Source organism: Bos indicus, chromosome 1, assembly GCF_029378745.1.
Source record: "Bos indicus isolate NIAB-ARS_2022 breed Sahiwal x Tharparkar chromosome 1, NIAB-ARS_B.indTharparkar_mat_pri_1.0, whole genome shotgun sequence".
Classification (NCBI taxonomy): Eukaryota; Metazoa; Chordata; class Mammalia; order Artiodactyla; family Bovidae; genus Bos; species Bos indicus.
This window is the reverse complement of record NC_091760.1, coordinates 99931952-99945257: the sequence shown is the minus strand read 5'-3', so window position 1 is coordinate 99945257 and position 13306 is coordinate 99931952. Positions and strand designations below refer to the sequence as shown.

The following is a 13306-nucleotide window of genomic DNA, read 5'->3' as shown; positions in this document are numbered from 1 at the left end:
TGAAATGAGGTTTTGAATAAAATGGTTTCCTGAATGTCTTGTTCTCTGAATCAGTAGAGACTATCAAAGTGTTTACTGTGCTTCTGGCAAACAACAAGTTCTCAGTCCTCAAAAGCACAGCTCACATTTTCTATTTGGAGGAAAGAAGGCATGCAAGGAGCAGGCTGAGAGAACTTTTATCAGCTCCTGAAGTTAAAAATTCACAGTGCTATCTACACACATAGCAGGTACTATAAGCAGACTTCTTGAATCAGTAAATGAGAATACAATATGATATGATATCCTTTTTCTGTGACAGGTTGTAAACATTTGCTTTGAAATACTTTTTCTTTCCTTGTGCTGAACAAGGCAGAATTCCCTACCTTCAGGTCCAAGGTGTTTTATCTGAGCAAGTTTCAAGCTGGAATTAGATAACTTCCCTTTTGCTCCTTCTGCTTGTTCTGAAACTACAGAAGAGGAGTATGAAACCAAATACTGAGGGATACATTGCATGAGTACCACTTCAACTAAACCCAAGCCAGATGCAGACAATTCAAGAAATAATAGAGCTGAAGACAGCACACTTTTCAGGGATGCCAGGGCCATTTGCTCCCTCTGCTATAATTTATGTTTCTGTAGTCAAGGTTCAGTTATACCACAGTTTAGAAAACTCCCTGGAAACAACATTCACCATTAGCTGCTCCAGGAGCACAGGAATTCCTTTGATGAGCACTAAGAGATTGGTAACAATACCTCCTAAAGGGCCAGGTTGCTAGGTAACAGCTTGTTTCCTTGGTCACGGTGAATACATGGAAGACCCCAAAAGGAGGCTGTTGATTCTTGCTGGACAGCTCTTCTGGGAATGGGATGAAAAATGTCTTCAGAAAAATAGGTTTAGGAAGGCCAGAGGAACTTTATGCACCAACAAGACATGTCTGAAAGGTAAGCAAATGAAATGTTGTAAGTGGTCTTATTCATTCCTTGAGAGAAAACAGACAACCAGAGGTTTGTGTGTTCCTGGATTAAATTTCATTTAAAAATGTAAAATAATGAAATCTGGGTTACTGATGACTGTTGCTTAGAGAAATGAGCCACCGCCTCTCCTATATGCAGGCAACTGGCTACAAATGCAATTCAGGTAATCTATCTAAACTGCTGTAACAGAGAGCTGGACTTACTGTCTAGTAGTGGTACATTTATAGCTACACACAGCATGTTAAGAGAGCGTGTGTGAACTTCAGGGGGAAGGTCAGATAGGACAGCCAGAAGGAAATATCTATTAGTTAATATCCACTGCCGCCGCTGCTGCTGCTAAGTTGCTTCAGTCATGTCCGACTCTGTGCAACCCCACAGACGGCAGCCCACCAGGCTCCCCCATCCCTGGGATTCTCCAGGCAAGAACACTGGAGTGGGTTGCCATTTCCTTCTCCAGTGCATGAAAGTGAAAAGTGAAGTCACTTAGTTATGCCCGACTCTTCACGACCCCATGGATTGCAGCCTACCAGGCGCCTCCGTCCATGGGATTTTCCAGGCAACAGTACTGGAGTGGGGTAATACCCACTAATTATAGTTAATATTAGTTTCATCTATGAGTTACATTTAAATGAAATAACTACCAGAAAACAGGACTTTTACTAGATCAATAAAGTCATAAATCAGATTAAATTAGAGGCCAAAATCCAATACTTGTTTCCTCATTCCTAAATTTTATAGCTGTTTCATAAATGTTTCTCAAAGCATGCTGATAATTAGACAATATATGATTAGGTCTCTTAAGGACTTGAATGTTTTGTCCTTATATGAGTTTAAATTGGCTCTCATCCTTAAAAAAGTGAGATTTGCACCTTCACAGGATGAAATACATCATGCTTTCATGATTGTGTGAAATTTATTTATAGCTCCCTAAATTTACTGCCTATAGTTAAGATAGGAATCATGCTTAAGTAGGGATTTAAAGGCTGAAGCAGTTATATTACAGAAGTTTTCTTTTAGTTAGCAAACTCTGAACATCTCATCTCAGCAGTATGTAGATGTTATGTTGATTTTAATGTCAAAAACTGAAATAATTAGAAATGGGCAGGTGAATCAATAGTTTTTAAATGTGTAGAAATTTTGTGACCAGTTATAAATTTATTTTTCCTACTTGCTAACACCCTTGAATACACTGTACCAAGAGGAAGTTTACTCATGAATTCTGTAAAAAAAATGATATTTATGATCAATATTATTATTTTTAAGCTAGTACATTTTCGGAGAAGGCAATGCACCCCACTCCAGTACTCTTGCCTGGAAAATCCCATGGATGGCGGAGCCTGGTGCTGCAGTCCCTAGAGTCGCTGCAAGTTGAACACTACTGAGCGGCTTTGCTTTCACTTTTCACTTTCATCATTGGAGAAGGAAATGGCAACCCGCTCCAGTGTTCTTGCCTGGAGAATCCCAGGGATGGGGGAGCCTGGTGGGCTGCCGTCTACGGGGTCGCACAGAGTTGGACACGACTGAAGTGACTTAGCAGCAGCAGTAGCAGTACATTTTATAAAATTATTTCAGAGACAGGGTAAAAGTGATAACCAGGCTGCTAATTTAAACTTTAATCTTCAAATTTTGAAGGAGTGGGGAAAGAGTGGGAGGGAGGGAAGGAAGGAGACAAAAGGAAAAAAAAAGTTTTCTTAGTGCCAGTATTTGTTCGATCACATTTCTGCACATCATGAAATAAGCCTTGATCATACTATCTTCCTAACATACTGTTAATTTCATTTGAAATTTTCTAGTTTTTTCTCTGTTAACAAAACTACCTAATCACATATTGTCCTTTAGTGTATATATTCTTCTCCCTTTCAGTGTTACATGTGGCTGAATTTTCAAAACTGTGACAATATAGGTAGTAGTAAAACATTCCTCAAGTACTGGGAACCTTCTAAATAGCAGATATATATGTGGTTACAATAACATTCTAAAAATTTCTAAATATAATTTTATAAAGAAAACATAGAGGTATCTCAGTTTATCTTCATTGTTCCTAGGATTTTAATATAACTTTGTGTTTCTAAAAATATCAATGAGCCCATTAATAGGTACTGAAGTTTACAAGCTTTTCCTCTAAAGAATTTTGATACATTTGTCCTTTTACTCTTGTTGCACCTTAATATGGGGGCCTATTTGTGTTTATAGGAATGCACATGGGGCTAGAGGAACAGGAACAGGAAAAATTCATTAGAATACAAGGTTACATAAAATTAAAATCTGACCATTAAGATAGAAATAAAGAAATGACAATTTTTGTTGTATATTTTTCAAAATTATAATTTGTTCCTCTATGTTTTTAGAATCAACAATCTAAATAATTTCTAATCTAAAAAATCTAAATCTAAATAACAGATATATCTGTTAAAATTCTGGGCCTTAGGCACTAAAATTTTAGGGATATTTGTAAAATACATGAGTATTTTAGAACATTCATTGCTATATGATTACTTAATTTATGAATTTAGTTCTAGGAACTTAATTTAGAGCCATCAGAAATTTGAATGCAATAACATGGTATACCAAATTTGCTATTTCAGACACTAACATGTTATAATTGCAAAAGACTTCTTGATTTCATGAAACCTCCATTCTCGGTGTTTTACAATATCTCATCACCATCCCTAACATGTAGATAGCACAATCATCACCTGTTTTACAAATGAATTAACTTATACATAGGCATAGAAAGGACAGGGTTTCTGGATTTTAAAAGATAAGAAGAATTGTCAGAGTAATCAGAGATTGGATTGATATCTTCTTTCAGCCAAATTTAATGCTCTAGAGTTCATGGTAAGTTTCCTCTAGCTGATAACCTAAGTGCATGGGTTTAGCAAGATCCCACTAGATCTGAGAACCTCGCTCAATAATGTCGGGGGAGAAAGAAAGCATCTGAGGACTTGGGGAGCGTCCTTTGATAACTGAAAAATACAATTGAGCTTTTTCTTTTTCTTCTAAATACAAAGCTCTCATGATGCAGCACTAAATATAAATGGAACATTTAGAAATGGAGTTGTAAGCAATGCCATCTTGACCACGCTGACTGTCTGAAGCAGCCCCCTGGCCTTCTGGATGGTGTGTGTTCAATACCGCCTCCTTCGCTTCACCTTAGAAACTCGGCCATCTGCCACTTCCTCTTTTCCTCTCCTTGCAAAGCTACATAATCTCCAACTTGACATTTTAATTAAACAGATAGCATCCCTTTGCAGCCGACAATTTATGAGGCTTATCAATTCCTGATTGTAAACAACAATGCAATCTTCCAATGAAAGGGGCTCATGAATTGATAACTTATATTATTGTTGTTTTTTGTCCTGCAGTCTCAGCTCACCAGATTCCCTCTTGTTGGCCATTCTACACTTTTTGAAACCAAGAACAGATGGCCAATTCAGATAATACCACTTATTTTAAAGACATCATAAATCACTCCTGACAAATGCTGTACTGTTTTAGTCATGGCAACATTATATTACAGCATTAATAAAATTAATTTCTCTTTCATAAGGTTTAGAGTTGCAATTTATGATAATTGTTTGTTCAATGCAGGCAGAAAGATTAAAAATGAGTAAACCAAAATACTAACTAAACTATAAGCCTGGTTTTATTTTCCTTGGGGAGGGAAGACATGAGAGGGTTTTTAAAACAGCTTGATATCACCTGGAATGATGTTCTCATAGGTTCTACTACTAAAGGCTTACCATTTATTTTCAGTAAAGAGTCAGTGCTCAGATTTACATGTTTTATTAACTACTGAATTATTTATCTGTAGTTAAGTGAAGCAATCAGAATAGGAAAAATCAATACTAATGATCTTCCCTAATAACACCTGCATCTGAATAAATGATACAGATTTACAGTTATTTAAAGAATCACAGTAACTTGTCTGAATCTTATTTGAATTGTAGTAATTAAAAACACTTGATCATTTACTTGTTTGACTTGGACAAGTTATGTCACCTTTTTGGGTCTCTGCTTCCTCATCACTAAAATCAAAATAACAATGTTACGCACTTCGGTGATTTTAATGATTAAATACTTTGGCCACCTGATATGAAGAGCTGACTCATTGGGAAAGACCTTAATGCTGGGAAAGATTAAAAGCAAAAGGAGAAGAGGGTGGCAAAGGATGAGATGGTTGGATGGCATCACTGACTCAATGGACATGAATTTGAGCAAACTCTGGGAGATAGCAAAGGATAAGGAGTCCTGATGTGCTGCAGTCCATGGAGTTGCAAACAGTTGGACACAACTTGGTGGCTGAACAACAACAATGATTAAATGAGTTAATCTCTGTAAAGTTCTTAGTGTAATGCCTAGCACATAGCATATGATTGCTAATGCTAATACTAAGTCACTTCAGTCGTGTCCGACTCTGTGTGACCCCATAGATGGCAGCCCACCAGGCTCCCCCGTCCCTGGGATTCTCCAGGCAAGAACACTGGAGGGGGTTGCCATTTCCTTCTCCAATGCATGAAAGTGAAAAGTGAAAGTGAAGTCGCTCAGTCGTGTCCGACTCTTAGCGACCCGTGGACTGCAGCCTACCAGGCTCCTCCGTCCATGGGATTTTCCAGGCAAGAGTACTGGAGTGGGGTCCCATTGCCTTCTCCGTGGCATATGATTAATAAATGTCAATTATAAAATCATTATATTAGTAATAGTTGTCATCCTGTTAATATTGTTGCCAAAAAAACACAAAACCAAACCAAAAAAGCTTTTAACTCAGGCAGAGTCCGCATCATCTTCTGAATATTAAAGGTAAGGATCCACCAGAGGTGCTAAGTGACCCAAGGTCATAGCAGTAACAGTTTTACGTTCCCAGGACTCATGGTTTTGCACTCTGAACGTCAGTGACGTGTGCATGAAGGCAGATGGGGTAGAAGTTTGGATTAGTTAGATAACCTGGAAGATGCTCTACCTTTTTTTTTTTTAAACTAAAGGATCACAGATTATCTTTCTTTGCTGATATTTTTCCCCCCAAACTGGACCAAAGTAAACTTCTATATGGAACTTGTGATAGAAGTAATGGAACAAAGAAGAGCTTCAGAATTCCCCAAAGGTTTTACTTCACGATGTCAGCACACTGCTCTTCACCACTGCCCTCTGGTGTATGTCCAGGAGGAATATACGAGTATGAGAGAAAGAATTCAGCCTTTGAGACCCACAGAAAGTAATCACACTGAAAGAGAGTCAGACTAGTTATCTACTGGTTAGAATCTTCTCAGATAATCTGTCCTTAGCTGAAACTCTAGACCAAATTTATTTCATTCCATTCTGGCAGGAAAAAAGCCAGTGAAAGAGAAAGAAAGAGTGCGGATGTTATTTGCCTATTTATTTCTGTTACCAAAGTTTTAATTACTTTCTGTTATTCGTAAATGTCTAGTAGCAGTCAAGATAATTGCACAAATAGTTCTTCCAGTTTAAACTCTCAAATAATCTAATGTAAATTAAGATAATGAGATGATTTTCAGTTACTTGTAAATGTGGTTTTCCCTTGAAGCTGTTGTACGTGGTCTTGCAGCACTGCCCAACCAAAGCACAGTGAAAACCCAATCAACTGGATCTTTCTTATCAGACATTTTGGCTTTGTGAATTTATGGTTCCCTGTGTGCTCTCCTTTAAACAAAATAAGACCATTTCTCACACTTTAGGTTTAAAAACAAGAGAGAGAGAGACACTTCTAGATTTTCCTGTTGGGTCTGCTTCTCATCACTGTGCTGTTGTTCAGTTGTGAAGTCGTGTCTGGCTCTTGGTGACCCTATGGACTGCAGCACGACCCCATGGGCTTCCCTGTCCTTCACTATCTCCCTGAGTTTGCTCAAACTCATGTTCATTGAGTCAGTGATGCCATCCAACCATCTCATCCTCTGTTGTCCCCTTCTCCTTCTGCCTTCAATCTTTCCCAGCATCAGAGTCCTTTCCAATGAGTCAACTCTTTGCATCAGGTGGCCAAAGTATTGGATCATCAGCTTCAGCATCAGTCCTTCCAATGACTATTCAGGGTTGATTTCCTTTAGGACAGACTGGTTGGATCTCCTTGCAGTCCAAGGGATTCTCAAGAGTCTTCTCCAACACCACAGTTTGGAAGCGTCAGTTCTTCAGTGCTCAGCCTTTTTATGGTCCAACTCTCACATCCATACATGACTACTGGAAAAACCAAAGCTTTGACTATACGGACCTTTGTCAGCAAAGTAATGTCTCTGCTTTTTAATACACTGTCTAGGTTTCCCATAGTTATTCTTCCAAGGGGCAAGTGTCTTTAATTGCGTGACAACAGTCAGTGTAAGCATTGATTTTGAAGCCCAAGAAAATGAAATCTGACACAGTTTCCATGTTTTCCCCATCTATTTGCCATGAAGTGATACAACTGGATGCCATGATCTTAGTTTTTTGAATGTTGAGTTTTAAGCCAGATTTTTCATACTGTTTATAGGGTTCTTAAGGCAATAATACTGAAATGGTTTGCCATTCCCTTCTCCAGTGCCCCATGTTTCGTCAGGCCCTCATCCCTGTGTAACCATGACTAAAGTTCAGAATCACAGAAGAGTCAGTCATGTCATTATCCTTATTTTCCTGGTTTTATTTTGGCAGGAAATGGCTAGCATATTTTCATGAAGACAAGAGAACCAAAAGTCAGTTAAATGTTTATCCTCTGTTCATCCCCTGAAATACTATTCCATTTTGCATTATTTTATTCTCCCTGATTGCTGGCAAAACTCTGGTTAGAGATAGCAGGATTTACCCGCTTCAGGAGTAATACATTTTGCACACTGTAATGTTTTTCTAATGTTTGTTAATTTGTTACCATGGCAAAGTATTCTTTGGTAATGTCAGGAAAACCATGTCCAGGTTATTAAAGAATTGCTCAGTTGGGGAATATTGGAGAGGTATATATTTTCTGATGGAGGGATAATTTTTTCCTTGATAACAAGGCACAGTTTTATTTACTTAATGGCATAGTAGCACTATTTTTAGAATATGATGTAATGGCTATGCTCGTCTACTCTAACACATCAGTTAATACATGAAAAATGAAAGACATTTCTACATTATACTTCATGAAGGCAACTTCAATATACAAGAGATGTGTCAGTTTCTTGTAAGCAAAATTGCTACAGACCTTCATAATAACTGTGCCATAAAATATAGAATGCTGTCTCTTAAGATTCTCGGAGCCTGAAAAATAATCCATCAAGTGTAAAAAGAGGCCAGAGATAGATACAGTTTCTAGTTTTATTTAACATGGAAAAGCATACTCAGATATCATTTTTAAATTGACCTAAAGTAATATACAGTACCAATTACAGAAAGAGAAACATAACCACTCCTGAGGAGAAAGGGAAAAGTGCAAGAATAACAGTAAATAATAAATGCAGGAAAGCAAAAAGACATTTTATATCTCAGTGGCATAACAGTGGGAATACAGAGAGAATAGGACTGTTTTTAAGTGAACTATTTGAGCAGTATTTCAAAGTGAGTAAAATTGATTAAAGAACCTGAATTTTTAATATGTTTGCCACCAATTTGAGGAAATATAATAGGTTTTGGGGAAATTTCATGGCAAATGGAAGACCCAGATCAGTGGGAAAACCAGTAGGGAGTTTAAAGCTTATTTGGCCTAAGCCAAATCTGTACCAGGAATGGTATTCCAAAATTAGGGCTGATTTCCTTGTTCACATCCTATGAGCATGTCTTCGTGTGAACCATTAGATTTACTTTTCTAAGATGTGCAGTCTCTGTAGACAGTCTTACCTGGAGGAGAATTTGCCTTAAGTGACTGTCAGCCATAAAAAATGTGTTTAGGACTATGACAGAATTCCTAGGGTATCATTTATCTCTCTTATAAATGGAAAAGCTGGTGCTTATAATTTGTGGCTATTGTTTTATACAAAGATGTTTACATTTAAAAACTTTAAGCATTTTTTAAAATGTTTAATTGGAGGATAATTGCTTTACAATGTTGTATTGGTTTCTTCCATGCAAAAATGTGAATCAGGCATAAGTATTCATATATCCCCTCCCTCTTAAACCTCTTAAGCATTTTCTTTTGCTCAGCTCCTCAGGTCAAAACACAAGCGATCAGAAGACTTGTCCATCTAATTCATCCTACAGCTCCTATCTGAGTGAGATACACACTCTGTGGGCTCTCTCCAGGAACAGAACACTATATTCTCGTTCTGATTCTGGAATATCATCCCTGGTAAGAATTTTTTAATTAGTTCTTTACTTAGTCATAAGTTTAACCTGCATTTTACTTAACATTTTACACTTTTTAATAAGTGTATACATGTCTTCCAAGGTGGCACTAGTAGTAAAGAACCTGCTAGCCAAGGCAGGAGCATAAAAGATGTGGGTTCGATCCCTGGGTAGGGAAGATCCCCTGGAGAAGGGCATGGCAACCCACTTCAGTATTCTTGATTGGGAAATCCCATGGACTGAGGAATCTGGCAGGCTACAGTCAGTAAGGCCACAAAAAGCTGGACTTGACCAAAGCAACTTAGCAAACACACACACATGTCTTAAACCTATCCTTGTAACTGGGGAGAAAATGAAAATTGCTACTCTCAGTCCCAACTCAGAAAGGAAAGACTCTGGGGTGGAGGAAGGAAAACAAAGAGATAGAGATGAATAGAAAAGATAATGACCAGAGACATAACAATGGTGTCCCTTCCTTTCCCCACTGAGTTCAAATTCTGTCTCTAGTCTAAAAATTATCTCCTTTCTTTATGGAATATCCTTTGTCCACAAGATAAAAAAATTTCTTCCTAAACTCACCATTTCTAAGATTATTCTTCAACCCATCTAAGTGGAATCACAAAGTTTTGTCCCTCCTTTCCTTCATTCAAAAATTTTCCAATTGTTCCTTGGATGAAAATAAGTGATTTCTATGTTTGCCTCTCAAATTACAGAAAATGAGTTTTTCAAGCACAAATACCATATTTTATTTAACTTTGTATCTTTAGTGTCTGAGATAGTGCCTGCCACATAGCAGGGGCACCATATTTATTTTCAATAAATTAGTGAGTTGAAATGAAGCATTCTAGTTTCAAAAATATTTATTGAACCAATGGGTTAATCACTTGGTTCATCAAAATCAAAAAAGGAAGAAGAACAGGGTAAGACATAGGAATATTCACCAGTCCTTTAAGAAGAAAGCATGGTCACACAACTGCAATATGTTGACAGCCTTTCATAGATATAAACAAAGAAATGCAATGGCTCATTTTCCTGTGATGCTAGAAACCCCCAAATCAACCACATAACTCCTTTAAAAAACACAGTTTTTTTACCCAAAATTAGATATCAGTTGAAAAACGGAAACTTTATTTTCAATATAGCTTTAGCTTAAATTCATTTTTTCCCCAGCTAGAGTCTCAGGAAACAGCACAAAAAGGCAATTGGATGTGGCAACTACAGGAAATTTAACTTAAAAAATTTTTTTATTCTATGACAGTAACAAGCAAAAAAAATTCCAAAAGCACATAACAGATTGGGAAAGATGCTTCCACAAGCATGTAAACCGAACAGCCAAAGACAGACTACATTTTTCAATAATCTAAAACGTGTTTTCGTTTCTTAGTTTTTTAAAAATAGTTCTGAAGAATAAGTGAATTACTTGAAAGTATGTTAGCGAATCCCCAGATTGTCCCAAAGAATTTCTCAAGCATTAATTAACTTTTTAATGTTGCTGTTAATCAAGTTAGAGAACTTTGTTATTTTTAAAATGAATATGTTTACCCTGGAGAAGGAAATGGCAACCCACTCCAGTATTCTTGCCTGGAGAATCCCATGGATGGAAGAGCCTGATGGGCTACAGTCCACGGGGTCGCAAAGAGTCAGACACGACTAAGCGACTTCATGAGTCATAAGATGATGCCCTGGGCATATACTGATGAAATTTCTGAGCCCCAAAGACAAAGAGAAAATCTTGTAAACTTCCAAATAGAAGGCATTCCCAGCAAAGGAGAGAGAAACAGACAGCCTTCTCAAAGCCACAATTCTGAACACTTAAGACAGAAGAATAATCATTACAAAGTAATGAGACAAGGGACAGTATTCTAAGTTAAATTTCTACAACTGACCAATAAGATCACTCTTATGTGAAGGTAAAGGAAATTTTCAGATGTGGAAAGATAACCACCTGCATTCGCCTTCTGGTAAAATGACTTGAGGAAGTATATCAGCAAAAATAAGCATAAAACCATGCTAAAGGTCTCATTTTGGAAGAGTAGGATAAAAATAGTTATTATTTAACTTTGATAAAGTGATACAGAAATTTAGTTACATGATAAAGTGATACAGAAATTTAGTTACAGGATAAAGTGATACAGAAATTTAGTTACACTTAATTTAAATATGAATGCAATTACCAACATAATTTTAAGTACTGGTGGAGGATTTAACTTGTTAAACTTTTTAGAAGTAATAAGGGAATAAGAAGAAATAAACAAAAAATATAAAATAAGATGGTAGAAATCAGACCAAACATATTAGTTATCCTAATGAAAGTAAATGGACTGAATTTCCCTGTAACAAAAAAAATCAGATCCCAAGTCTTTTCTTCCACAATATTCATGTTTCAATGAAAAGAATGTGAGGCTTGGAATTAACCAGGTCTGGCCATTTTACTCAACAATTTTCATCGACCTAACTTCCCTGGAAAATGAGCGCCACAATGAAAGAAAATACATCACTTAGAGAGGGGAAAAAACATCTGCTTCAGAGAGAAGGAAGGGGAGGAGAAACAGGGAAGAAGGTAGGGGTGCATTCACCACTCACAGCACTGCAACACCCAGGAGCCCCTGTTATTGTTCTTTAATAGCTTCAGAGAGAAAACAGCTACCATTTTTTAGCCAGCCAGAGCTAGGTTTCTGTTCCGGTTCAATAACTACCTACCTATATGACCTTGAAGAATTTTCTTAAATCTGAGCACCAATATTGCCATCTATCAACTCTCACTGATACTCAGCAGCAGAAGGTAGGGAAGATGCTTCATGGTACAGCTCTCCATATCCTGGGCTAGAGATACCCTGGACCCAAATGGTAATGATAATGATTAAATCTAGGAAGGTTACTCAGAAGCCCTAGAAAGAGTGTTCAAATACAATTTCAACTGTTGTACATTTTTGAATGGCTATTAAAAAGGAAAGTGTGTTTTATTATTTGAAAAAAAAATAGTCTCATACATTCCTCTCAACTATCTTCAAGCACATTTGTTCCACCTCCCAGAGACTTCCGGAACACTGATGCCACTTGGTTCTTCATTCAGTGGCCACCCCATTTCCCTCCCTGTGCAGCTTGCACAGTCTGCCATTATGATGGATTACATAGCTGTGCAACCAATCACTGATGGCTGTAAATCCTTTAAATGTCTTTAACAGGTAATACAGTCATACAGTTCCAAAATAAAACCATGTCAGATGTAGAAAACAAACTTACAGTCACCAGTGCCGGAAAGTGGGGGGATAAACTGGGAGATTGGGACTGACATATACACACTACTATAAAAAATGGGGTTTCTCTGGTGGCTCAGACAGTAAAGAATCTACCTGCAATGCAGGAGACCCAGGTTTGATCCCTGAGTCGGGAAGATCCCCTGGAAAAAGAAATGGCAACTCACTCCAGTATTTTTGCCTGGGAAATCCTGTGGACAGAGGAGCCTGGCAGGCTACAGTCTATGGGGTCGCAAGAGTTGGACGTGACTGAGCTACTCAACAACAGTAATAACAGTATAGCACAAAGAACTGTACTCAATACTCTGTAATGGCCTATATCAGAAATGAATCTAAAAAAGAGTGGATATATGTATAACTGATTCACTTTGCTATACACCTGAAACTAACACATTGTAAATCGACTATACTCCAATAAAAATTATTAAAAATAAGTAATAAATAAATAAAATGAATGTGTTTAAATATTCATGGACCAACTAAGGTCATTCAGTAAGTAAGTAATGAAGGTAAAAGATCAAAGTTAAATGATTATTAAAAACCCACCTCTTCCCAATTTATTTTGAGGCAGCTTGCCCCAAATTTTGCTTTATAGGATGGGCTAGTTCCATGTGCTACGCTAAGAATGAAAGGTTCTATGGTTTAAAACTCTAGGAAAATACTTTGTAGTACAGACTCACAATATATCTTAAGATACTAAAGGTTCAGAGCAGTCCTGTAGTAAAGATAAATGCTTAGCTTGGTTTAATCCAGTGCCTCATAAGCTTTTTTCATGATGAAAATGTTCTTTATGTTAGTCACACAGCCTCAAGCAAAGAAAAATTATGCAAAATACTGTTCTGTGAGATGAATGTAGT

The 13306-nt window shown here is 37.3% G+C and overlaps 1 protein-coding gene across 5 annotated transcripts in view; it reads left to right on the top strand.

Annotated features, from left to right (window-relative positions):
- The first annotated feature begins 757 nt into the window (after nucleotides 1-757).
- The window catches only part of LOC109564383 (leucine-rich repeat-containing protein 23-like), a 30761-nt gene continuing 18212 nt past the window's right edge, over nucleotides 758-13306 (top strand). For 2 of the 5 annotated variants that reach the window (XM_019967856.2, XM_070779555.1), the window contains exons 1-2: nucleotides 762-921; nucleotides 9052-9196. In XM_019967856.2, coding sequence (XP_019823415.2) covers nucleotides 896-921; nucleotides 9052-9196 — 171 coding nt within the window. In that variant the 5' untranslated portion in view covers nucleotides 762-895. Of the gene's footprint in view, nucleotides 922-9051; nucleotides 9197-13306 lie in introns of all 5 variants that reach the window. The other 3 variants (XM_070779467.1, XM_070779426.1, XM_070779609.1) reach the window with 3 other exon arrangements.